This window comes from Bos taurus, chromosome 8 (genome assembly GCF_002263795.3).
Source record: "Bos taurus isolate L1 Dominette 01449 registration number 42190680 breed Hereford chromosome 8, ARS-UCD2.0, whole genome shotgun sequence".
In the NCBI taxonomy this organism is placed as follows: Eukaryota; Metazoa; Chordata; class Mammalia; order Artiodactyla; family Bovidae; genus Bos; species Bos taurus.
In genome coordinates this window covers 82,580,680-82,605,267 of record NC_037335.1, presented here as the reverse complement: position 1 = coordinate 82,605,267, position 24,588 = coordinate 82,580,680, and the positions used below count along the sequence as shown (strand labels likewise).

Genomic DNA, 24,588 nt, shown 5'->3' with positions numbered 1-24,588 from the left:
AGCTTCACAGACAAGCAAAGTTAAGAGAATTCAGCAACACCAAACCAGCTTTATAACAAATACTAAAGGTACTTTTCTAGACAAGAAACATAAGTGAAAGAAAAGGCCTACAAAAACAAACCCAAAACAATTAAGTAAATGGTAATAGGATCATACATATCAATAATTACCTTAAATGTAAATGGATTAAATGCTCCAACCAAAAGATACAGATTGGTTCAACCGATACATAAACAAGACCCCTATATATGCTGTCTAAAAGAGAACCACCTCAGATATACGGACACCTACAGAATGAAAGTGAGGGGCTGAAAAAAGATATCCCATGCAAATGGAAATGAAAATAACATGGGAGTACCAATACTTACATGAGACAAAACAGATGTTAAAGCATTATGAGAGACAATGAAGGACACTATATAGTGATTGAGGAATCAATTGTAAGAAGATACAAGAATCATAAACATATATGCACCCAACATTGGAGCACCTCAATATACGAGGCAAATTCTAACAACTATTAAAGGGAAAATGGACAGAAACACAATAATAGTGGGGTACTTTAACACCCCATTGACACCAATGGACAGATCATCCAAACAAAAAACTAATAAGGAGAAACAAGCTTTAAGCGATACACTGAAACAGTTGGACCTAATAGATATGTACAGGGGATTTCATTTAAAAACAGTAGATTTCACTTATTTCTCAAATGCACATAGAACATTCTCCAGGAACAGACCACACCTTAGGTCATAAATCAAGCCTTGGTAAATTTTTAAAAAGGGAGGTCATTTCAAGCATCTTTTCTGACTATAACACTATAAGATTAGATAACCACTACAGGAAAAAAGCTATAAAATAAACTACAAACACATGGAGGATAAACAATATGCTTCTGAGTAACTAAGAGGTCACTAAAGAAATTAAAGAGGAAATCAAAAAATACCTAGAAGCAAACAACAATGAAAACAGGACAATTCAAAATCTGGGATGGAGGAAAAGCAGCACCGTAAGAGGCAAGTTTACAGCAATATAATCCTACTTCAAGAAACAGGAGAAACATCAAATAAACAACCTAACTCTACACCTAAAGCAACCAGAAAAAGACGAGCGGAAAAAAAAGCCCCTGAAGTTAGTAGAAGGAAAGAAACCATAAAGACCGAAGTAGAAATAAATGAAATGAAGGAGATAATATCAAAGATCAATAAAACTAAATGCTGGTTTTTTGAGAAAACATAATTGATAATTCATTAGCTAGACTCATCAAGGAAAAAAAGGGACGTGAAGTGAAATGTTAGTCGCTCAGTCATGTCCGACTCTTTGCAACCCCACGGACTGTAGCCCACCAGGCTTCTCTGGGATTCTCCAGACAAGAATACTGGAGTGGATTGCCATTCCCTTCTCCAGAGGATCTTCCTGACTCAGGGATCAAACCCTGGTCTCCTTCATTGCAGGTAGATTTTTTACCATTTGAGCTACAGGGAAGTCCTACCAAAAAAAAAATAAAAAGGAGAGGAATCAAATCAAGAAAACTAGAAATGAAAAAGGAGGTTACAACAGACAATGAAGAAATGCAAAGGACAAAAATACTGTCAAAACAATAATTTTCACAATGTGTATGGAAACACAAAAGACCTCGAACAGCCAAAGCTATCTTAAGAAAGAACAGTGGAGCTGGAAGAATCAACCTTCCTGACTTGAGACTATATTATAAAGCTACAGTCATCAAGACAGTATGGTACTGGCACAAAAATAGAAATAGAGACCAATGGAACAATATAGAAAGCCCAGATATAAAACCACACACCTATGGGTACCTTATCTTTGACAAAGGAGGTAGGAATATACAGTGGAGAAAAGACAGTCTTCTTCAATGAGTGGTGCTGGGAAAACTGGACAGTTACATGAAAAAGAATGAAACTAGAACACCTCTTAAATTATATACAAAAATAAACTCAAAATGGATTTAAGAGTTAAATGTAAGGCCAGAAACTGTAAATCTCTTAGAGGAAAACACAAACACTACAGTCCTTGACATTAATCATAGTGAGACCCTCTGTGAACCACATCCTAGAGTAAAGGAAATAAAAATAAACAAACGGGACCTAATTAAACTTAAAAGCTTTTGCACAGCAAAGGAAACTATAAACAATGTGAAAAGACAACCCTAAAATGGGAGAAAATAATAGTAAATGAAACAACTGACAAAGAATTAATCTCCAAAATATCAATCAGTTCATGTAGCTCAATACCAGAAAAACAAACAATCCAATCAAAAACTGGGCACAAGACCTGCATAGATATTTCACCAAAGAAGACATATACGTGGCTAATAAACACATGAAAAGATGCTCAAATCAGCTATATTCCCATACAAAATAAAAGGTTTAACGTTTGAAAAAAAATAAAAAAGATCCTCTTAAAGTCAAGTCTTCAAATTTTCTTACACAATTAACAGAATTTAATTGTAATTTTCATGCAAACTCTTAAAATTAGTTGTGCAAATATACATTGCATTCTACAGGAAATTTAACTATTAAAAAGAAGCTTTTAACTACTTTGTTCTGTAGTGAGAATTAAAATACCAAAGAATATACTGGGTTATGGGCTTCCCTTGTGACTGAGCTGGTAAAGAACCTGCCTGCAGTGCAGGAGACCTGAGTTCAATCCCTGGGTTGGGAAGATCACCTGGAGAAGGAAAGGCTACCCACTCCAGTATTCTGGCCTGGAGAATTCCATGGACTGTATGGTCCATGGGGTCACAAAGAGTTGGACGCGACTGACTGACTTTCACCTTCACTTTTCATACTGGGTTATGGGCTTCCCAGGTAGCTTAGCTGGTAAAGAATCTGCCTGCAAAGCAGGAGATTGCACTGACCCGGTTTGATTCCTGGGTCAGGAAGACTCCCTGGAGAAGGGATAAGCTACCCTCTCCAGTATTCTTGGGCTTCCCTGGTGGCTCAGATGGTAAAGAATCCTCTTACAATGCAGGAGACCTGGCTTTGATCCCTGGGTTGGGAAGATCCTCTGGAGGAAGGCATGGCAACCCACTCCAGTATTCTTGCCTGGAGAGTCCCCATAGACAGAAGAGCCTGGCGGGCTACAGTCCATGGGGTGGCAAAGAGTCAGATATGACAGTGACTAAGCACAGCACACTACATACTGGATTACAGACAGCAGACAGTATAAGATGGGCAAAATATGAACAGAAAACACATTAGGGCAAGTTCTTTCTTCGTTGAGGAAGAATTGTATCAAGGCCTTCGTGTTCTAAAATAAGAGAAATGAGTTTAATGTGTACTAATAATAGACCTGTTAGATAAAATGTTAGTAAAGTTAGTGAGGAAGATTTCTCAGGCTCAATTAATATTTTATGAAATTCTGCACATAACAATTTTTTTCACACTGAGTAAAATGCTAAAAAACTGTATTCATAAAACACCACAGGAGATAGATTTCCTCTTCAAAAGAAGTATTTTCAGAATAAATAAAACATGACAAGGAATTCCTAATATACACAAAAGCGGTTCTCACCCGGTCTTCCTTCTTAGGCAATTGATCCTTGATTAGAGTCTTGGTTCGTCTGAGAAACCACCCAGACATCTTTCTTGCGAGCCGCTGCATGGCCTTTCGGCCCGTAGCTAGTTCCCTTTTTGTTGCTGTGTGTCTCTGACCATGTTCTACTGGGTCAGAAAACTGCTTCTTGAAGTGGATCCTGCTACCTAATAGTCCTGGCACAGCCCTTTATAAAGGCAATAAGAAAAATGTTAAGGCTTTATTAAACTAATAAGAAACAGACTTCTTTTTGCTCTTAAGAAATATACACTAAGTCACATGTTTATTAAGGATAACAGTAACAAAAGGCAAGAAAGCAGAATGTTCTTCATGACAATTTCAGTGAATAACTATAAGAAGATGATGGGACTGGTAAATTACTTCAGATATTTATTTCAGGGACCAGGAGTAATACATAAAGCTGGGTTTTCCTGGGACTCTACTGTGCATACTATGTTTGGGAGAAAACACCTCTGTAAACAGACAACTAATTTTTTTCAGAAACAAATAATTAGGAAAAAAGGTTAAGAAAGTAGAAACTAATTTTCTAAACTCACCAGTCCATAACACACCACAGTTCTTTCATGTTGTTCTGAAGAATGGTTCCAGTGAGGCCAATTCGGACATTACATCTTAAAGCTTTCATAATTTCTGTTACTCTGGCCTTTGGATTCTTGATTCTATGCGCTTCATCTACAATGACAGCTGACCATTCCAAACTACAAAGTGACACAAAAAGGAAAAAACGTCCCTTTCTTAGTCTATATAATTTTAGCCAGTTTTCTCTACCAAAGTTTTGGAGTTTTTCTTCTCTACTCTCTGATGATTCCACAGAATTTTCACTTAGTTGTTTTAAATGATCACAAGTTTGGACAACCCATGAAAGTAAAATGTGTAGGGAGACAAAAGGGCAGAGATTCTGTTTAGGGACAATGAAAAGAAATAACTCATTTAACCATGACTAAAATCACAAAAGGAATCTTTTAAAAGTAATAAAAAAGAAAAAATATAAAATAAGCAAAACTTATAATGCTAATTATGAATGAAAAATATCAATATAATCTCATGATTTCTACAAAGTTGCACTACATAGCTCTGCCTGCTAAAAAGGTTTAGGATTGATTATTACCCCAATAGCAATGAACAACCACAGTGGTCAATCCACTAAAAGGAAGCAGGATCCCACGGAGAAATAGTTGGTTTCAGGTATGCAGCAAGGGAAATACTGGAGATTGAGAAAGCACAGATGCTTTCAAAGACAAATGGGGGCATGTCCAAAGAACACAGGACCAAAACTAATTAGAAATTAAAGCATCATTAGAAATAATGACTATAGGGTAGTGTAAAACACTGAATATATAAAAATCCAAGGGTTATATGAAAAAATTCACTTTAGACTCTTATCTCATGCCATATATAAAAATTAACTCAAAATACATTGTAGACCTAAAAAAAGAGCTAAATTTTAAAAGTTATAAAATGCAGGAAAAATTCTTGTGACTTTGGGTTAAAGAAAAATTTCTTAGATCTATGACACCAAAAGCATGGTCAATAAAAAAAACTTGATAAGTTGAACTGCATCAAAGTTAAAAAAAACTTTTGCTCTTCCAGACATCATTAAGAAAATGAAAAGACATGATACAGACATGCTACTGAGAAAATATTTGCAAATCATAATCTGATAAAAGAATTTGCATACAAGATTATATAAAGAGCTACTACAACTCAACAGAAGTTAAAACAATCCAATTTAAAAGATGATAAAATATTTTAATAGACACTTCACCAAAGAAGATATATAAAGGCCAATAAGCATATAAAAAGTTCATAATTTAAAAAAAAAAAAAGAGAGAGATACCACCACAAACCTATTTGACTGGCAATCAGGAAAGACTGACAAAATTAAGTGTTTGCAAGGAAAATTAGACACACTGCTTTGGCAAAGTACAGACATTTTTCTAAAACACTATGGCTGTTTCTTAAAATGTTAAAACTCCCTACACCACTCAGCAATTTCATTCCTAGATATCTTTCCTCTAGAAATAAAAAATTTACATTTACTCAAAGATTTGTACATGAATGTTCACAGCAGCATTATTCATAATAGCCCCAAACTGGAAACAATCTAAAGGTCCATTCATTAGATAAACAAAATGAGGTATATACAATAGTACTGTTCAACAATAAAAAGGAATAAACTACTGAAACATGTTATAGGAGGAACCTCAAAAATGTTAAGCGAAAGAAGCCTGATACAAAAGACTACATACTGTATGAAATTTACATGAAATCTCCAGAAAAGGCAATTCTATAGAGACAGAAAGCAGATTAGTGGTTGCCTAGAACTGGAGATGGGATGAAAGACTGATTGAAAACAAAAAGCTGTTTGAGGTGATGAAAATGTTCTTAAACTGGGGTGGGGTGATAACTGCACAGCTTTATAAATTTACTAGAAACCATTCTATACTTAAAATGGGTACATTCTATGGCATATAAATTGCACCTCAATAATCTATGAGTCCACACTGATATCAAAAAAAGGGGGTTGGGGAATGGGAGAGAAACTTTGTGGATGACCACCGTACCAATGTGTTAGTCTGAAAATTGGAAATGGCAGCAAAAGAATCAAGCATTCACCTTGCTATGTCAGTTGAAACTGTGGTTAATTCCTAATTGTAGGAGAATGCTGTTAATAAGTGTAAAAGAAATGATAAATTTAGGAAAACATTATTTTGAAAACACAATAAAATAACTGATTCAGACAACAATAATTTCTGAATGTTAATACCACTAAGCAAAAGGACTGAAGGACCAGAATATTTAACTAGCAGAAAAGTATAACCCCACAATTTACTTCTAACTGTAAAGGGAGAAACATATCTTTAAGGTGAAGAGATCTGATGATCATCTCCTTAGCCAATAGGACAACCTTTGCAACCTTAATAATAGAACAACATGACATTAACATTTCCTGATGTAACATAATATGAAGTCCACAGTATCATTTATGAAGCATTCTAGTCAAAAATGTCTGATCTGAATCTAATTAAGTCTTTAGATCAAAATCAGCTTACCAAAATATATATGGTAGAGGAATACACAACTCTTTGAAAAAGCAATCAGATAAATTTGTGAGACACCCTAAACGACAACTGGCCTGGTCTCCTCAAAATGTCTTACATTAAAAAATTAAAGTTGAGGGAATGTTCTACATTAGAAGAGACTAAACGGGTTTAATAGTCAACACACACGTTAACTTATATCTTGCCAAAAAAAAAAAAAAGCACACATAAAACCAGTGAATATAGGGATTGAGTATATAGATATTCATGTACTATTACTTCAATTTTTCTATAGGTTTGATCATTTTCTTAATATGAAGTTGAATAAAGAACAAGAGATTAAGAACAAAGGAAAGGAGGAAAAAACAATCACAAGATTTTAAAGGCAGGGAAGAAGATGAACAAAACAACTTATGAAACAGAGGAAGGAGTATCCCATGCCAGTAGCAGAGAAAGCCAAGAAACAATCTAATTAATGTTATTGAGTTCTTAATTAATGTTATTGAGTTCTTAAACGACCAGATGCCTATGGAAACTGGATTAGGTAAATGTTCAACACTGACATAATGTGGTTCACTGGAGGAGGGAATGTCAAACCCCTCCAGTATTCTTGTTGCAAGAAACCCATGAACAGTATGAAAGGCAAAAAGATATGATGCTGGAAGATGAGCCCCCCAGGTCAGAAGGTGTCCAATATGCTACTAGGGAAGAGGGCAATTACTAATAGCTCCAGAGAATGAAGAGGCTGGGCCAAAGTAGAAATGATGCTCAGTTGCGGTTCTGTGGTGCTGAAAGTAAAGTCCGATGTTGTAAAGAACAATATTGCATAGGAACCTGGAATGTTAGGTCCATGAATCAGGTAAATTGCATGTGCTCAAGCAGGAGATGGCAAAACTGAACATCGACATCTTAGGAATCAGTGAACTAAAATGGACGGGAATGGGCAAATTTAATTCAGTTCAGTCGCTCAGTTGTATCTGATTCTTTGCAACCCCATGAACTGCAGCACGCCAGGCCTCCCTGTCTGTCACCAACTCCCGGAGTTAACCCAAACCCATGTCTGTTGAGTCGGTGATGCCATCCAACTATCTCATCCTCTGTCATCCCCTTCTCCTCCTGCCCTCAATCCCTCCCAGCATCAGGGTCCTTTCAAATGAGTCAGCTCTTAGCGTCAGGTGGCCAAAGTATTGGAGTTTCAGCTTCAACATCAGTACTTCCAATGAACACCCAGGACTGATCTCCTTTAGGATGTACCGGTTGGATCTCCTTGCAGTTCAAGGGACTCTCAGAGGCTTCTCCAATACCAAGCATCAATTCTTCGGCGCTCAGCTTTCTTCACAGTCCAACTCTCACATCCATACATGACCACTGGAAAAACCATAGCCTTGACTAGATAGACCTTTGTTGACAAAGTAATGTCTCTGCTTTTGAATATGCTGTCTAGGTTGGTCATAACTTTCCTTCCAAGGAGTAAGCATCTTTTAATTTCATGGCTGCAGTCACCATCTACAGTGATTTTGGAGCCCAGAAAAATAAAGTCAGCCACTGTTTCCACTGTTTCCCCATCTATTTGCCATGAAATGATGGGACCAGATGCCATGATCTTAATTTTCTGAATGTTGAGTTTTAAGCCAACCTTTTCACTCTCCTCTTTCACTTTCATCAAAAGGCTCTTTAGTTCTTCACTTTCTGCCATAAGGGTGGTATCATCTGCATATCTGACGTTATAGATATTTCTCCCGGCAATCTTGATTCCAATTCAGGTTATCATTATATCTGCTACTGTGGTTAAGAATCCCTTAGAAGAAATGGAGTAACCCTCATAGTCAACAAAAGTCTGAAATGCAACACTTGGGTGCAATCACAAAAACGATAGATCTTGGCTGTTTCCAAGGAAAACCATTTCAACATCATAGTAATCCAAGTCTATGCCCTAATCACTAATGCCAAATGGTTCTGTGAAGACCTAAAAGATCTTCTAGAACTAACAGCAAAAAATGATATCTTTTTCATCTTAGGGGATTGGAATGAAAAAAAGCAGGAAGTTAAGAGATACCTGGAGTAAAAGGCAAGTTTGGCCTTAGAGTACAAAATGAAGCAGGACAAAGATTAATAGAATTTTGCCAAAAGAACACACTAGTCATAGCAAACACCCTCTTCCAACAACATAAGAGACAGCTCTACACATGGACATCACCAGATGGTCAATACTGAAATCAGATTGATTATAGTCTTTGCAGCCGAAGATGGAGAAGCTCTATACAGTCAGCAAAAATAAGACCGGGAACTGACTATGGCTCTATATCATCAATATCAGTATCCTCAGCTCCATATTGCAAAGGTAAGGTAAGTCACTTCAGTCGTGTCTGACTCTGTGCGACCCCATAGACGGCAGCCCACCAGGCTCCCCAGTCCCTGGGATTCTCCAGGCAAGAACACTGGAGTGGGTTGCCATTTCCTTCTCCAACGCATGAAAGTGAAAAGTCAAAGGAAAGTCGCTCAGTCGTGTCTGACTCTTCACGACCCCATGGACTGTAGCCTATCAGGCTCCTCCATCCATGAGATTTTCCAGGCAAGAGTACTGGAGTGGGGTGCCATTGCCATACTGCAAAATTCAGGCTTAAACTGAAGAAAGTAGGGAAAACCACTAGGCATTCAGGTATGACCTTAATCAAATCCCTTATGATTATACAGTAGAGGTGATAAAAACATTCAGGGATTAGATCTGATAGAGTACCTGAAGAACTATGGACAGAGGTTCATAACATTGTATGGGAGGCAGTGACCAAAATCATAACAAGAAAAAAAAAATGCAAAAAGGCAAAGTGGTTGTCTGAGCAAGCTTTACAAATAGCTGAAAAAAGAAGAGAAGTGAAAGGCAAAGGAGAAAGGGAAATATATACCCAACTGAATGCAGAGTTCCAGAGAACAGCAAGGAGAGATAAGAAAGCCTTCTTAAGTGAACAATGCAGAGAAAGAGAGGAAAAGAAAAGAATGTGAAAGACTAGAGATCTTGCCAAGTAAATGATATACTAAGGGAACATTTCATGCAAGGATGAGCAAGATAAAGTAAAGAAACGGTAAGGAACTAACAAAAGTAAAAGAGATTAAGAAGACGTGGCAAGAACTATAAAAAAAGGTCTTAAAGACTGGTATAACCACAATGGTGCGTTCACTCACTCAGAGCCAGACATCCTAGAGTGTGAAGTCAAGTAGGCCTTAGGAAGCTTACTACAAACAAAGCTAGAGGAAGTGATAGAATTCCAGCTGAAGTATTTCAAATCCTAAAAGATGATGTTAAAATGCTACACTCAGTATGCCAGCAAATTTAGAAAACTCAGCAATGGCTACCAGACTGGAAAAGGTCAGTTTTCATTCCAATCCCAAAGAAGGGCAATGCCAAAGAATATTCAAACTATTATACAATTGCACTCATTTCACATGCTATCAAGGTAATGCTCAAAATCCTTCAGGTGAGGCATCAGCAGTACATGAACTGAGAACTTTCAGATGAATAAGATGGGTTTAGAAAAGTCAGAGGAACCAGAGATCAAATGGCTAACATTTGTTGGATCAAAGAGAAAGGAAGAGAATTCCAGAAAAACATCTACTTCTGCTTCATTGACTATGCTAAAGACCTTGACTGTGTGGATCTCAACAAATTGTAGAAAATTCTTAAACAGATGGGAAAACCAGACCTTACCTGTGTCCAGAGAAACCTTTATGCAGGTCAATAATCAACCGTTAGAACTGGAGATAGAACAACAGAATGGCTCAAAATTGGGCAAAGAGTATGACAAGGCTGTATGGTGTCACTTATTTAACTTCTATGCAGAGTACATCAAGCAAAATGCTGGGCTGGATGAATCACAAGATGGCATCAAGATTGCCAGGAGAAATATTAATAACCTTAGATATGCAAATGAAACCATTCTAATGGCAGAAAGTGATGAGGAAGCAAAAAGCCTTTTGATGAGGGTGAAAGAGGAAGGTGAAAAAGCTGGGTTAAAACTAAACGTTCAATAAACTAAAATCAGGGCTTCTGGCCCCATCACTTCATGGCAAACAGATGAGGAAATGGTGACAGATTTTATTCTCTTGGGCTCCAAAATCACTGTGGACGGTGACTACAGCCATGAATTAAAAGACACTTGCTTCTTCGGAGGAAAGCTATGACAAACCTAGTCAGTATATCTACAACCAGAGACATCACTTTGCCAGCAAAGGTCCATATTCAAAGCTATGGTTTTTCCATTAGTCATGTACCTGTGTCAGAGCTGGACCATAATGAAGGCTGAGCACTGAAGAACTGATGCTTTCAAATCGTGGTGCTGGAGAAGACTCGAGATTCCCTTGGACAGCAAGGAAATCAAACCAGTCAATACTAAAGGAAATTAATTCTGAATATTCATTTGAAGGAATGATGCTGAAGCTCCAATATTTTGGCCACCTGATGGGAAGAGCTGACTCACTGGAAAAGACCCTGATGCTGGAAAAGACTGATGGCAAAAGGAAAAGGGGCAGCAGAGGATGAGATGGTCAGACAGGATCACTGATTCGCAGGACGTGAATTTCAGCAAACTCTGGAAGACACTGAAGGACAGGGAAGCCTGGAACACTCTAGTGCACGGGGTTGCAAAGAGTAGGACATGCCTTAGTGACTGAACAACCACAAAATGTTCAACAGTCTGTTTAAGAAGTTGTTGGATCTCCTATACACTATTCCCTATCACACAAACTATCCCAGCCAGGACACTGTAAAGCAAGCAACAGAAGGGCAAAATACAACAAAATCATCATTTTTCATTATGGTAAATCAACAAGTGATGCTGAAAACTGAAATAAGTTTTAAGTTGCAGCATGAATGTGATCTTTGAGATATGAAAGTAAACACTAAAAAGATAAGTAAAAGAACTGAAAGTGACTGGCTCTGAAGAAAAGGCAATGGTTGTGGCAGACAGGAATGAACTGTGTGCATATTTGGCTCTTGAAATAATATGCGTACATAACTTTGATAAAAATAAAGTAAAACATTAACAGTAATAACAAAAAGAGATACAGCTCCACTCCTATAGTGTTTATCTACTCTGTATATTGTCTATGATAAATCCTGGTCTATCATTTAGAACAATCTCACAAAAATTACTTAGTATTTACTCAGATTGATATAAATTATTTTGAATATTTGTCAAATAAAACTATTCAAACAAAGGAAATCTGAATACCACAAAAACTGAAACACTTTATTTTTCTTATTTTACACAGAAATTTGATTTATATTTACATAACTCTACTTTGGAATTCTTATTTAATATTTGTAACATACACAGAAAATAACTATCTAACACAATTATATGCCTGGAAGTATAATAAGCACTGAAACATAGAAATTATCCTGTATCAAAGACCTCACAGTCTAAAGGGGTAGACAGTCAAACAAAAATTAAAATATGACTGGTGCTAAGATAAATAAACTTATTACATTTATCTAACTGTAGAGTATCTCTTACATACTAAATTCAAAGTCAAGGTTTAAACCTCTTGTTCACCCTGACTTACTTGTTGCAAGCTTGTGCAAGTTACTTAACTTCATGCCTCAGATTGTTCCTGTCTTCTGACCGCATATAGGATATACTAACAGGCAAACTTATGAGTTTGTAAATGGAGTAAAATAAAAGTCTAGAGCTTACAAAAATGGTTGCTCTAAATCACCACATTAAGTATAAATGAACTAAACACTCCAAATAAAAAGGCACAGATATCCAAATAAATAAAAATGCAAGACCTGATAATATGCTAACCACAAGAGACTCACCTTAAAGAACAGATAAAAATTAAAAGCTGGAAAATGATAAACATACAGTAAGGATAAGACTGTATTGTCTATATTAACATCAAAGAAAATTACATGATTACAGACATAAAAGGAGCATTTTTAATAATAAAAGGGTCAATTCACAAGGAAAAAATACTAATCATCGATATGTGTGTACCTAAGTACAGAGCTTCAAAATATATGAATTGAAGACTGACTGAAATAAAAGGAGAAATAAACAAATCTATAATTGTAATTGAAGATTTCAATATTCCTCTCTCAGAAACTGTAAACCAACTGGGAAGAAAATCAGTAAAGACAGAGAATGCTTGAACAACACCTAACCAAACTGACTTTACTGATATTTATAGAACAGTATACCCAACAATTATAGAACAAACACTTTTTTCAAGTGTACATAGATCAGATAAAGGCAAATTACATTGTAATGGGATACCACTATACACACTAAAAACAAAAAGACAGATTATACCAAATATTGGTGAGTATACGAAGCAAATGAATTCTAATAGGTTGCTAGTTGGAGTAAAATGGTACACCCACTCTGGAAAAATGATTTCTCAGTTTCTTCAGATTTAAACTTATACTTATCATATAATCCAGAAATCCCATTCTCAGGAATTTATCCAAGAGAAATTACAATGTATGTCAAAGAAGTCTTACACATAAATATTACTTAAATGTTTACTTTTAATAACCAAAACCAGAAAACCCAAATAACTATCCTCAAATGAATATGTAACAAAGTGTGATATATTTATAAAATGCAATACAATTCAGCATTAAACAGAATGATCACTGATACATTCAATAACACAGCAGATTCTCAAAAACATGATGATGAGCAAAAGATGCCAGACACAACATTTCTGGGGGCTTGAATTCCAAAATCAAACTGTTGGCAGGTTTGGTTTCCATTGAGGTCTCTCTCCTACACTTGGGCTTCCCTGGTGGCTCAGCTGGTAAAGAATCTGCCTTCAATGCAGGAGACCTGGGTTCAATCCCTGGGTTGGGAAGATTCCCTGAACAAGGCAACAACTATCCACTCCAATATTCTAGCCTGGAGAATTCCATGGACTATACAGTCCATGGGGTCACAAAGAGTCTGACATGACTGAGCAACTTTCACTTTCTTTTCACTCCTATGCTTACAGACTACTGCCCTCTTGCTGTATCTTCCTGAATCGTTTCCTCTGTCTATGAGCTCCTGGCATCTCCTTCTCTTCTTCCAAGGACAATCAGTCAGACTGGCCTCAGTCCCCACCTTAATGTTTCATTTTAACTTAATTACCTTTAGTTACATTCCAAGGTCCTTGGGGTTGGGACTGGAACACATCAATTTGGACATAACAAGCCTCCTAATTGGACTTTGACCATTCAATTTGGCTCTACTCTGCACAAACAGCAACATGATGACTTGTAAAATGCAAATCTGATAATTTTTTATCATAATAGTAATCCCCTGAAAACACTTCAGGGAGACTCTATTGTTCTAAGGATAAAGATGAAAATCCTCTAAGAAGCTTTAAATAGTCTTATGATCTGTTCCTTGCTTACCACACCAGTGTCTCCTGGCCACTTCCCTTTTACATTCTAGGTATAGTCATTACATGCACAAAGCATCAGAACTGCTTTCATTTACTAAAAAGTGCTGTGATCTTTGTTGTCAGGAGGCCCCTGCAAATGTTGTTTGTTCCCTCTTGCTTGATTCTCCTACTTTTTCCTACTCCTACTCATCTTTCAGTCCTCCGTAAGCTCATAGGTCATCTTCTCTGGGAAGCTCTCTGACTACTCTCCTCACTCTGCAGCAGTCAGGCTCCTCACGTGCTCCCATAACATCCTCTATTCCATATCATAGCACACACATGACTTCATAATTGACTGTATCTAGATTCCCCACTAAAATCTTAAAATGTAGTTCATTTCTTTAGGGTACCTGTAGTCTTGGAATAGTGGTTCTCAATATGTATATGTATTTTTTGCCACTCTACATTAACAACAGACTTCCATAAGTAAAATCATTCACGAAACTCACTATTTTAGTCTAGAGGCGTCAAACACACAAAACACTGTACATGAGATTTAGGACAAGTCTTATTCATTAACAGGCACTGCTTGGAGAGGTAATAGAGGAAATAAAATAAGGAACTGTAGAAACCCTGACTCAGGTTTTCCTTCTTAGAAAATGAGTTAATTACTGTAAACTATCTATTTCAATAACTTTGAAATGGATTAAATAATGCTAAAGAATATTTAGAGCTTAAAGAAAAATTACATATAAAGTGTTTGGTTGCTCAGTCATGTCCGACACTTTGTGATCCACCAGGCTCCTCTGTCCTTGGGATTATCCTGGCAAGAATACTGGGTGGGTTGCCATTTCCTCCTCCAGGGTTTCTTCCCAACCCATGGGTCAAACCTGTGTCTCTTTCAACTCTGCGGATTCTTTACCACTGAGCTGCCTGGGAAGCCCCACAATACAAAGGGATAAATACAACTGATGTAAGCAGAATACTAATGCAATCACTCCCATTATTCTGATTACCTGTTAAGTTCATCCAGACATAATCGCAGTGTTTCATAAGTTGTTAGAGCAATTTCACATTTCCTCTGTTTCACACGAATCAGTTCACTATCCTTTTTGTTACCATGTAAAATAGTGACTCTGAAATATCCCCAGGTGTCCAGCTCATCCTTCCAGTTGTAGAGGACAGAAAGAGGAGCAACTATTAAGAACATCTAGAAGAAGAAGAAGAAGAAGAAAAACGTATCATATAAATTTTTAAATGACAAAGAATCCCAAAGTTAAAACAGAATATCAACTATTCTATTCTTTGTTTTTTAACACTGTAGTTAATAAGTATAAATACAATTGAGCAACTGAATATGCTTTTTAACTTAGAAGACCATCAAACATTACTTTATTATTATTCTTAAGTAAAAAAAGATACCCAGCCCTGTCCAAAGTAACAGCTATGTTTTTATTTTCCCCCTAAAAGGAGTTGAGGAATAAGAAAAAAATAATTCTCTGAAACAGAGTAGAGTATAATCATGATCCAAATATTAACTTCAAGGGCCACACTGGTAACAGAAATATGCAAAGCAGGCCAGGTTTTTTTCCTTGAAATGTATGGTCTTCCAGAGCTTTCTTTCCGTTTCACTTTCCTAGTCCATTTCTTTCCCCCTCTTTCAGATACTATCAGTTGATGGAAAACTAAAGCAATTAGAAGAAAACCTCCTCTTCTCTTACCACTAGATCAATAACCTACCTACATTTACTTCCATACATTCTGCCCTCCCATCTATTACCATGGGTGTACTGTCCATGTCCTTATTGAAAGACAAACTCTAATACCTGTGGCGGATTCATTTTGATATTTGGCAAAACTAATACAATTACGTAAAGTTTAAAAATAAAATAAAATAAATAAATAAATAAATAAAAAGAAAGACAAACTCTGAACTTACATAGTGGCTCCCATTACTTCCTGTCAACCTGAAGTAAATGCTGAAGAAACTATCCCCAATCTGCCGAACATGATTAAATTTTGCTTTTTAACAGAACACATATAAACACAAACACGTTCTAATATTTTTCAATAAGTAAAACAAATTAAATTTATTGTTCTCAATAAAACAAAACAAATAAAAAAATTCTTCCTACATCTCTCTCAAGCTATTAAACCTATATCTCTCTCAGACTATCACCCATTACTTTACTTTCTTTATAGCAATGATCCTCAGGAGTTATCAGTACTTACTGTCTCTACTTACTCTCTTCCTATTCTCTTTTAATCATGTAAGTCCTAACCCATTGACATTAACAACATATATCTGTTTAGTCTTCAAATAAATGTTTTGGGGTTTCATTGACCTTTCCTATACCAATCCAAAATCCTGCTGTCATCAACCATTTTAATTTCTAATGTTTTTATCTCTTACTGTTACCATTGTTCCTGAATTATTACCTTTAATAGGGTTTAAGTAAGTTTCTTTCCTAAAGTTTTATACTTGGTCCTACTGATAAAGATGAACTAATTAAATATACTGAAAATTTTCAGTTTAACAAAAAATAAAATAATATAATATTACTCTAAATCCTACATTCTCTTCTATGATGCATTTCAGCTGGGCCATTTATCAGCTGTAAGATATCAAGTCTGTGACTTTCTTTTAGAAACAGAAAAAAGAAAAAGAACAGAAGATTAGTTCTCAAATAGTTTTGTGTTCTACTTGGAATTCACTCTATGAATTCCATTTTTCTCCCTCAATAAAAAAATTGGGGCTACAAGTAAAAAGCTCCTGCTCCTACGCTCTTTTCAAAATTACACAATGAAAGTGTTATCCAAACACCATCTGAGCACTTTGAGCAGTTTTCCACTTGAGGGGTCATTCACCAAAGGTGTCAATGAATGTAAAGATTTCTAGAACCAGCTTTAAGATTCCAATAGAAGTTTAAAAATTAAGACATTCCTTATGGACATTACTGATCTTCAAAACTGTGAAAAGTAAATCAAATGGATCAATAGCTAATTTTAATACTAAAAGAGGAAAGAGAACTGAGCTACGCCATTTGCAAAGTCCAGAGAAAGTATAAAAGAAGAATAACGTGAAGTATTTACTATCATGTTCTGAAAAATACTTAACTCAATAAGCCTTATTTAAGCAAAGGATGCCAAAACAATAAAATGGAAAGAACTGTCCAACTGCTAAGTCACTAATTACAAAGCAACTCTATTTATTCTGAAGTCAATAAACAATTTCACAAAACTAGGTCTAAATATAAATAAAATTTAAATTTGCCCACTCAAAGTTATTAAGAAATCAACAGAGGCCACATTTAACAGTACAACTACAGAATATTAAATTACTTTTATCTCTTTCAAAAAATTTAGTTCAATTATTAGGGTACATGCTTTTAAAGTTTCAATCTTTGTGTACTATTGCTTTAGGAAAATGATGTGTTATATACTGTGACAAAATACCCAATGATGGAATTTTTCATGTGTGATGATTTTTGTGGTAGGAGTAGTTATAGTAATTAACAATTAACAGAACCATTTCTAAGCACTTACTATGTGCTAAAGACAGTGCAAAGTAGTTGACAGACCTTACCTCAAGAATTATACATAGAAGAGGCTATAAAGTAGAAATATTTTATATTTCCTTTTTAGAGATGATAAAACTAAGGTGCAGAGATGTTAAATAATATGCCCAATGCCACAATGTTATCAAGTAGCAAGATGAATCCATGCCTGTATAATTCCGAAGCTCTTAACCGATAACAACATATCATGTTCACATCTTAAATCCACTGTAACTCCAGAAAGAATGAAGGGATGGAGCCAAAGCAAAAACAATACCCAGCTGTGGATGTGACTGGTGACAGAAGCAAAGTCCGATGCTGTAAAGAGCAATATTGCATAGGAACCTGGAATGTCAGGTCTATGAATCAAGGCAAATTGGAAGTGGTCAAACAAGAGATGGCAAGAGTGAATGTCAACATTCTAGGAATCAGTGAACTAAAATGGACTGGAATGGGTGAATTTAACTCAGATGACCATTATATCTACTACTGCGGGCAGGAATCCCTCAAAAGAAATGGAGTAGCCATCATGGTCAACAAAGGAGTCTGAAATGCAGTACTTGGATGCAATCTCAAAAACGACAGAATATCACAGTAATTCAAGTCTATGCCCCAACCAGTAATGCTGAAGAAGCTGAAGTTGAACGGTTCTATGAAGACCTACAAGACCTTTTAGAACTAACACCCAAAAAAGATGTCCTTTTCATTATAGGGGACTGGAATGCAAAAGTAGGAAGTCAAGAAACACTTGGAGTAACAGGCAAATTTGGCCTTGGAATACGCAATGAAGCAGGGCAAAGACTAATAGGGTTTTGCCAAGAAAATGCACTGGTCGTAGCAAACACCCTTTTCCAACAACACAAGAGAAGACTCTACACATGGACATCACCAGATGGTCAACACCAAAATCAGATTGATTATATTCTTTGCAGCCAAAGATGGAGAAGCTCTATACAGTCAACAAAAACAAGACCAGGAGCTGACTGTGGCTCAGACCATGAACTCCTTATTACCAAATTCAGACTTAAATTGAAGAAAGTAGGGAAAACCACTAGACCATTCAGGTATGACCTAAATCAAATCCCTTATGATTATACAGTGGAAGTGAGAAATAGATTTAAGGGCCCAGATATGATAGATAGAGTGCCTGATGAACTATGGAAGGTTCGTGACATTATACAGGAGACAGGAATGAGGACCATCCCCATGGAAAAGAATGCAAAAAAGCAAAATGGCTGTCTGGGGAGGCCTTACAAATAGCTGTGAAAAGAAGAGAAGTGAAAAGCAAAGGAGAAAAGGAAAGTTATAAGCATCTGAATGAAAGTTCTAAAGAACAACAAGAAGAGACAAGAAAGCCTTCCTCAGTGATCAATGCAAAGAAATAGAGGAAAACAACAGAATGGGAAAGACTAGAGATCTCTTCAAGAAAATTAGAGATACCAAGGGGACATTTCATGCAAAGATGGGCTCAATAAAGGACAGAAATGGTATGGACCTAACAGAAGCAGAAGATATTAAGAAAAGATGGCAAGAATACACAGAACTATACAAACAAGATCTTCATGACCCAGATAATCATGATGATGTGATCACTGACCTAGAGCCAGACATCCTGGAATGTGAAGTCAAGTGGGCCTTAGAAAGCATCACTACAAACAAAGCTAGTGGAGGTGATGGAATTTCAGTTGAGCTATTTCAAATCCTGAAAGATGATGCTGTGAAAGTGTTGCACTCAATATGCCAGTTAATTTGGAAAATTCAGCAGTGGCCATAGGACTGCAAAAGGTGAGATTTCATTCCAATCCCAAAGAAAGGCAATGCCAAAGAATGCTCAAACTACCGCACAATTGCACTCATCTCACATGCTAGTAAAGTAATGCTCAAAATCCTCCAGTCCAGGCCTCAGCAATACGTGAACCGTGAACTTCCTGATGTTTAAGCTGGTTTTAGAAAAGGCAGAGGAACCAGAGATCAAATTGCCAACATCCGCTGGATCATGGAAAAAGGAAGAGAGTTCCAGAAAAACATCTATTTCTGCTTTATTGACTATGCCAAAGCCTTTGACTGTGTGGATCACAATAAACTGTGGAAAATTCTGAAAGAGATGGGCATACCAGACCACCTGACCTGCCTCTTGAGAAACCTATATGCAGGTCAGGAAGCAACAGTTAGAACTGGACGTGGAACAACACATTGGTTCCAAATAGGAAAAGGAGTACGTCAAGGCTGTATATTGTCACCCTGCTTATTTAACTTATATGCAGAGTACATCATGAAAATCGCTGGACTGGAAGAAACACAAGCTGGAATCAAGATTGCCGGGAGAAATATCAATAACCTTTGTCATCAGATATGCAGATGACACCACCCTTATGGCAGAAAGTGAAGAGGAACTAAAAAGCCTCTTGATGAAAGTGAAAGAGGAGAGTGAAAAAGTTGGCCAAAGCTCAACATTCAGAAAACGAAGATCATGGCATCTGGTCCCATCACTTCATGGGAAATAGATGGGGAAACAGTGGAAACAGTGTCAGACTTTATTTTGGGGGGCTTCAAAATCACTGCAGATGGTGACTGCAGCCATGAAATTAAAAGATGCTTACTCCTTGGAAGGAAAGTTATGACCAACCTAGATAGCATATTCAAAAGCAAAGACATTACTTTGCCAACAAAGGTCCGTCTAGTCAAGGCTATGGTTTTTCCTGTGGTCATGTATGGATGTGAGACTTGGACTGTGGAGAAAGCTGAGTGCCGAAGAATTGATGCTTTTGAACTGTGGTGTTGGAAAAGACTCTTGAGAGTCCCTTGGACTGCAAGGAGATCCAACCAGTCCATTCTGAAGGAGATCAGCCCTGGGATTTCTTTGGAGGGAATGATGCTAAAGCTGAAACTCCAGTACTTTGGCCACCTCATGCGAAGAGTTGACTCACTGGAAAAGACTCTGATGCTGGGAGGGATTGGGGGCAGGAGGAGAAGGGGACGGCAGAGGATGAGATGGCTGAATGGCATCACTGACTCGATGGACATGGGTCTGGGTGAACTCTGGGAGTTGGTGGTGGACAGGGAGGCCTGGCATGCTGCAATTCATGGGGTCGCGAAGAGTCGGACACGACTGAGCGACTGAACTGAACTGAACTGAACTACAGTACTTTGTGCTATGCTTAGAAAACAAAGGTGTTCAGTTGATAAATAAATGAATGAAGGCATGTGTCAATGGCAAGGTAGGAAGAGGACTGTATATTCAGAGGACAATGACCAAGCATGAAAGCCAAAGTAAAAATTTCATACTGGAGGAAGTGATACATCAAACTGAAAAATAAAATTACCTATATTGAGAGAACTTACAGTCCATAAAATTGGAATTTTTATTACTTAACTCAAAGTTCTAAAGCATATAACCTACTTCTTTCAAAAATGTCAAATCTAATTAATTTACATGCTAACTAAGCATAATCTTTCCCTTGGTATATTCTGGTGATTTAATATATGGAAATTTAAGTTGAGAATCTATTCTAGGAGCCTTTCTGAATCCTTTTTAGAAAAGGAGCATAATCAGATCAGATCAGTCGCTCAGTCGTGTCTGACTCTCTGCGACCCCACGAATCGCAGCACTCCAGGCCTCCCTGTCCATCACCAACTCTGGGAGTTCCTTGAGACTCACGTCCACTGAGTCAGTGATGCCATCCATCCATCCCATCCTCTGTCGTCCCCTTTAAAATTTGACAAACATTCCAACAAAGTGGCAAGTTACAGATGGATATCAGATCAATTTCATACTGTGCAGATCAATGGTTAGCAAAACAATAACTATCAACTGTTTCATTAAACAGAATAATCAAAACATGAGAATGGAAATGACAAGTAAAATTACTTCCAGTTAAACACAACAACAAACTGTGGAAAATTCTTAAAGAGATGGGAGTATCTGCCTCTTGAGACACCTGTATGCAGGTCAGGAAGCATTAGATAGAACTGGACATGGAACAACAGGCTGGTTCTAAATAGGAAAAGGAGTACGTCAAGGCTGTATATTGTCACCCTGCTTATTTAACTTCTATGCAGAGTACATCATGAGAAACGATGGACTGGATGAAGCACAAGCTGGAATCAAGATTCCTGGGAGAAATATCAAAAACCTCTGATATACATATGATACCACTCTTATGGCAGAAAGTAAAGAAGAACTAAAGAGCCTCTTGATGAAAGTGAAAGAGGAGAGTAAAAAAGTTGGCTTAAAACTCAACTTTCAGAAAACTAAGATCAAGGCATCTGGTCTCATTACTTCATTGCAAATATGGGGTAACAGTGGAAACAGTGGCTGACTTTATTTTTCTGGGCTCCAAAATCACTGCAGATGGTGACTGCAGCCATGAAATTAAAAGATGCTTGCTCCCTGGAAGAAAGGCTATGACCAACCTAGACAGAATATTAAAAAGCAGAGACATTACTTTGCCAACAATGGTCCATCCTGTCAAAGCTATGGTTTTTCCAGCGATCACGTATGGATGTGAGAGTTGGACTATAAAACAAGCTGAGCACCAAAGAATTGATGCTTTTGAACTGTGGTGTTGGAGAAGACTCTTGAGAGTGAGTCACTTGGACTGCAAGGAGATACAGTCAGTCAATCGTAAAGGAAATCAGTCCTGAATATTCATTGGAAGGAATGATGCTGAAGCTGAAACTCTAATACCGGCCAGCTGATACAAAGAACTGACTCACTGAAAAGACCCTGATGCTGGGAAAGACCGAAGGTGAGAGGAGAAGGGGATGACAAGAGGATGAGATGGTTGGATGGCATCACCGACTCAATGGACATGAGTTTGAGTAAATTTCGGGAGCTGGTGATGGACAGGGAGACCTGGCGTGCTGCAGTCCATGGGGTCACAAAGAGTCAGAAACAACTGAGTGACTGAACTGACTGAAAACAGAATAAACAAAACATGAGAATGGAAATGACAAGTAAAATTATAACTATTTGAAGAAAACATAAATAAAGCAAATAAATGAATAGTAAATCAACTACTGAGAATATTCAAGAATTAAGAAAGTCAAATCTATAAATACATGCGGCACCTTAAATGACTCAGACCAGACTGACTTAAAACTTACATACTGAACATTCCAAAAGCAGCATAATATATTCTTAAATTCACATGGGACATTCTCCAGAAACATCATATGTTAAGCCACACAAAAGTCCTAATATATTTATGAAGGTTGAAATCATGTCAAACACATTTCCTGATGACAATGGTATGAAACTAGACATCAATTCTACAAGGACTGCTCAATTCTATGAGCAACTCTATGAGGAAAGTTCAGTGATATACAACTACCTCAAGAAATAAGAAAATTTTCAAATATGCAACCAAACTCTATACCTTAAGGAACTAGAGAAACACACACTACAAAACAAAGCCCAAAGTTAGTAGAACGAGGGAAATAATAAACATCAGAGAGGAAATAAATGAAATAGAGACTAGCAAGGCAAACAGACAAGGTTAATAAAACCAAAAGCTGATTCTTTGCCAATACAAACAAAATTAGAAAACCTTTAGTTAGATATAAAAGAAAGAAAGAAAGAAGGCTCAAACAAATAAAATCAGAAATAAAAGAGAACTTAAAGCGGATCAGTTCAGTTCAGTCGCTCAGTCATGTCCAACTCTTTGTGACCCCATGAACCGCAGCATGCCAGGCCACCCTGTCCATCACCAACTCCTGGAGTTCACCCAGACTCATGTCCATTAAGCCAGTGATGCCATCCAACCATCTCATCCTCTGTCATCCCCTTCTCCTCCCACCTTCAGTCTTTCCCAGCATCAGGGTCTTTTCAAATGAGTCAGCTCTTCGCATCAGGAGACCAAAGTATTGGAGTTTCAACTTCAACATCAGTCCTTCCAATGAACACCAGGACTGATCTCCCTTAGGATGGACTGGTTGGATCTCCTTGCAGTCCAAGAGACTCTCAAGAATCTTCTCCAACACCACAGTTCAAAAGCATCAATTCTTCGGTGCTCAGCTTTCTTCACAGTCCAACTCTCACATCCATACATGACCACAGGAAAAACCATAGCCTTAACTAGATAGACCTTTGTTGACAAAGTAATGCCTCTGCTTCTTAATATGCTGTCTAGGTTGGTCAGAACTTTTCTTCCAAAGAGTAAGTGTCTTTTAATTTAATGGCTGCAGTCACCATTTGCAGTGATTTTGGAACCCAAAAAAATAGTAAGCTACTGTTTCCACTGTTTCCCCATCTATCTGCCATGAAGTGATGGGACCGGATGCCATGTTCTTAGTTTTCTGAATGTTGAGCTTTAAGCCAACTTTTTCACTCTTCTCTTTCACTTTCATCAAGAGGCTCTTTCATTCTTTACTTTCTGCGGTAAGGGTGGTGTCATCTGCATATCTGAGGATATTGATATTTCTCCTGGAAATCTTGATTCCAGTTTGTGCTTCCTTCAACCCAGCGTTTCTCATGATGTACTCTGCATATAAGTTAAATAAGCAGGGTGACAATATACAGTCTTGACGTACTCCTTTTCCTATTTGGAACCAGTCTGTTGTTCCATGTCCAGTTCTAACTGTTGTTTCCTGACTTGCATACAGGTTTCTCAAGAGGCAGGTCAGGTGGTCTGGTATTCCCATCTCTTCCAGAATTTTCCAGTTTATTGTGATCCACACAGTCAAAGGCTTTGGCATAGTCAATAAAGCAGAAATAGATGTTTTTCTGGAACTCTCTTGCTTTTTTCAATGATCCAGTGGATGTTGGCAATTTGATCTCTGGTTCCTCTGCCTTTTCTAAATCCAGCTTGAACATCTGGAAGTTCACAGTTCACATATTGCTGAAGTCTGGCTTGGAGAATTTTAAGCATTACTTTACTAGTGTGTGAGATGAGTGCAGTTGTGCAGTAGTTTGAGCATTCTTTGGCATTGCCTTTCTTTGGGATTGGAATAAAAACTGACCTTTTCCAGTCCTATGGCCACTGCTGAGTTTTCCAAATTTGCTGGCATATTGAGTGCAGCACTTTCACAGCATCATCTTTTAGGATTTG

The 24,588-nt window shown here is 37.3% G+C and overlaps 1 protein-coding gene across 3 annotated transcripts in view; it reads right to left on the bottom strand.

The window, feature by feature from the left end:
• The window catches only part of ERCC6L2 (ERCC excision repair 6 like 2), a 155,015-nt gene that overhangs the window by 107,698 nt on the left and 22,729 nt on the right, over positions 1–24,588 (bottom strand). For all 3 annotated transcript variants that reach the window (XM_005210398.5, XM_059889007.1, NM_001082606.2), the window contains 3 exon segments: positions 14,999–15,192; positions 4,116–4,277; positions 3,538–3,745 (listed from right to left, as the gene is read on the bottom strand). In XM_005210398.5, coding sequence (XP_005210455.2) covers positions 3,538–3,745; positions 4,116–4,277; positions 14,999–15,192 — 564 coding nt within the window.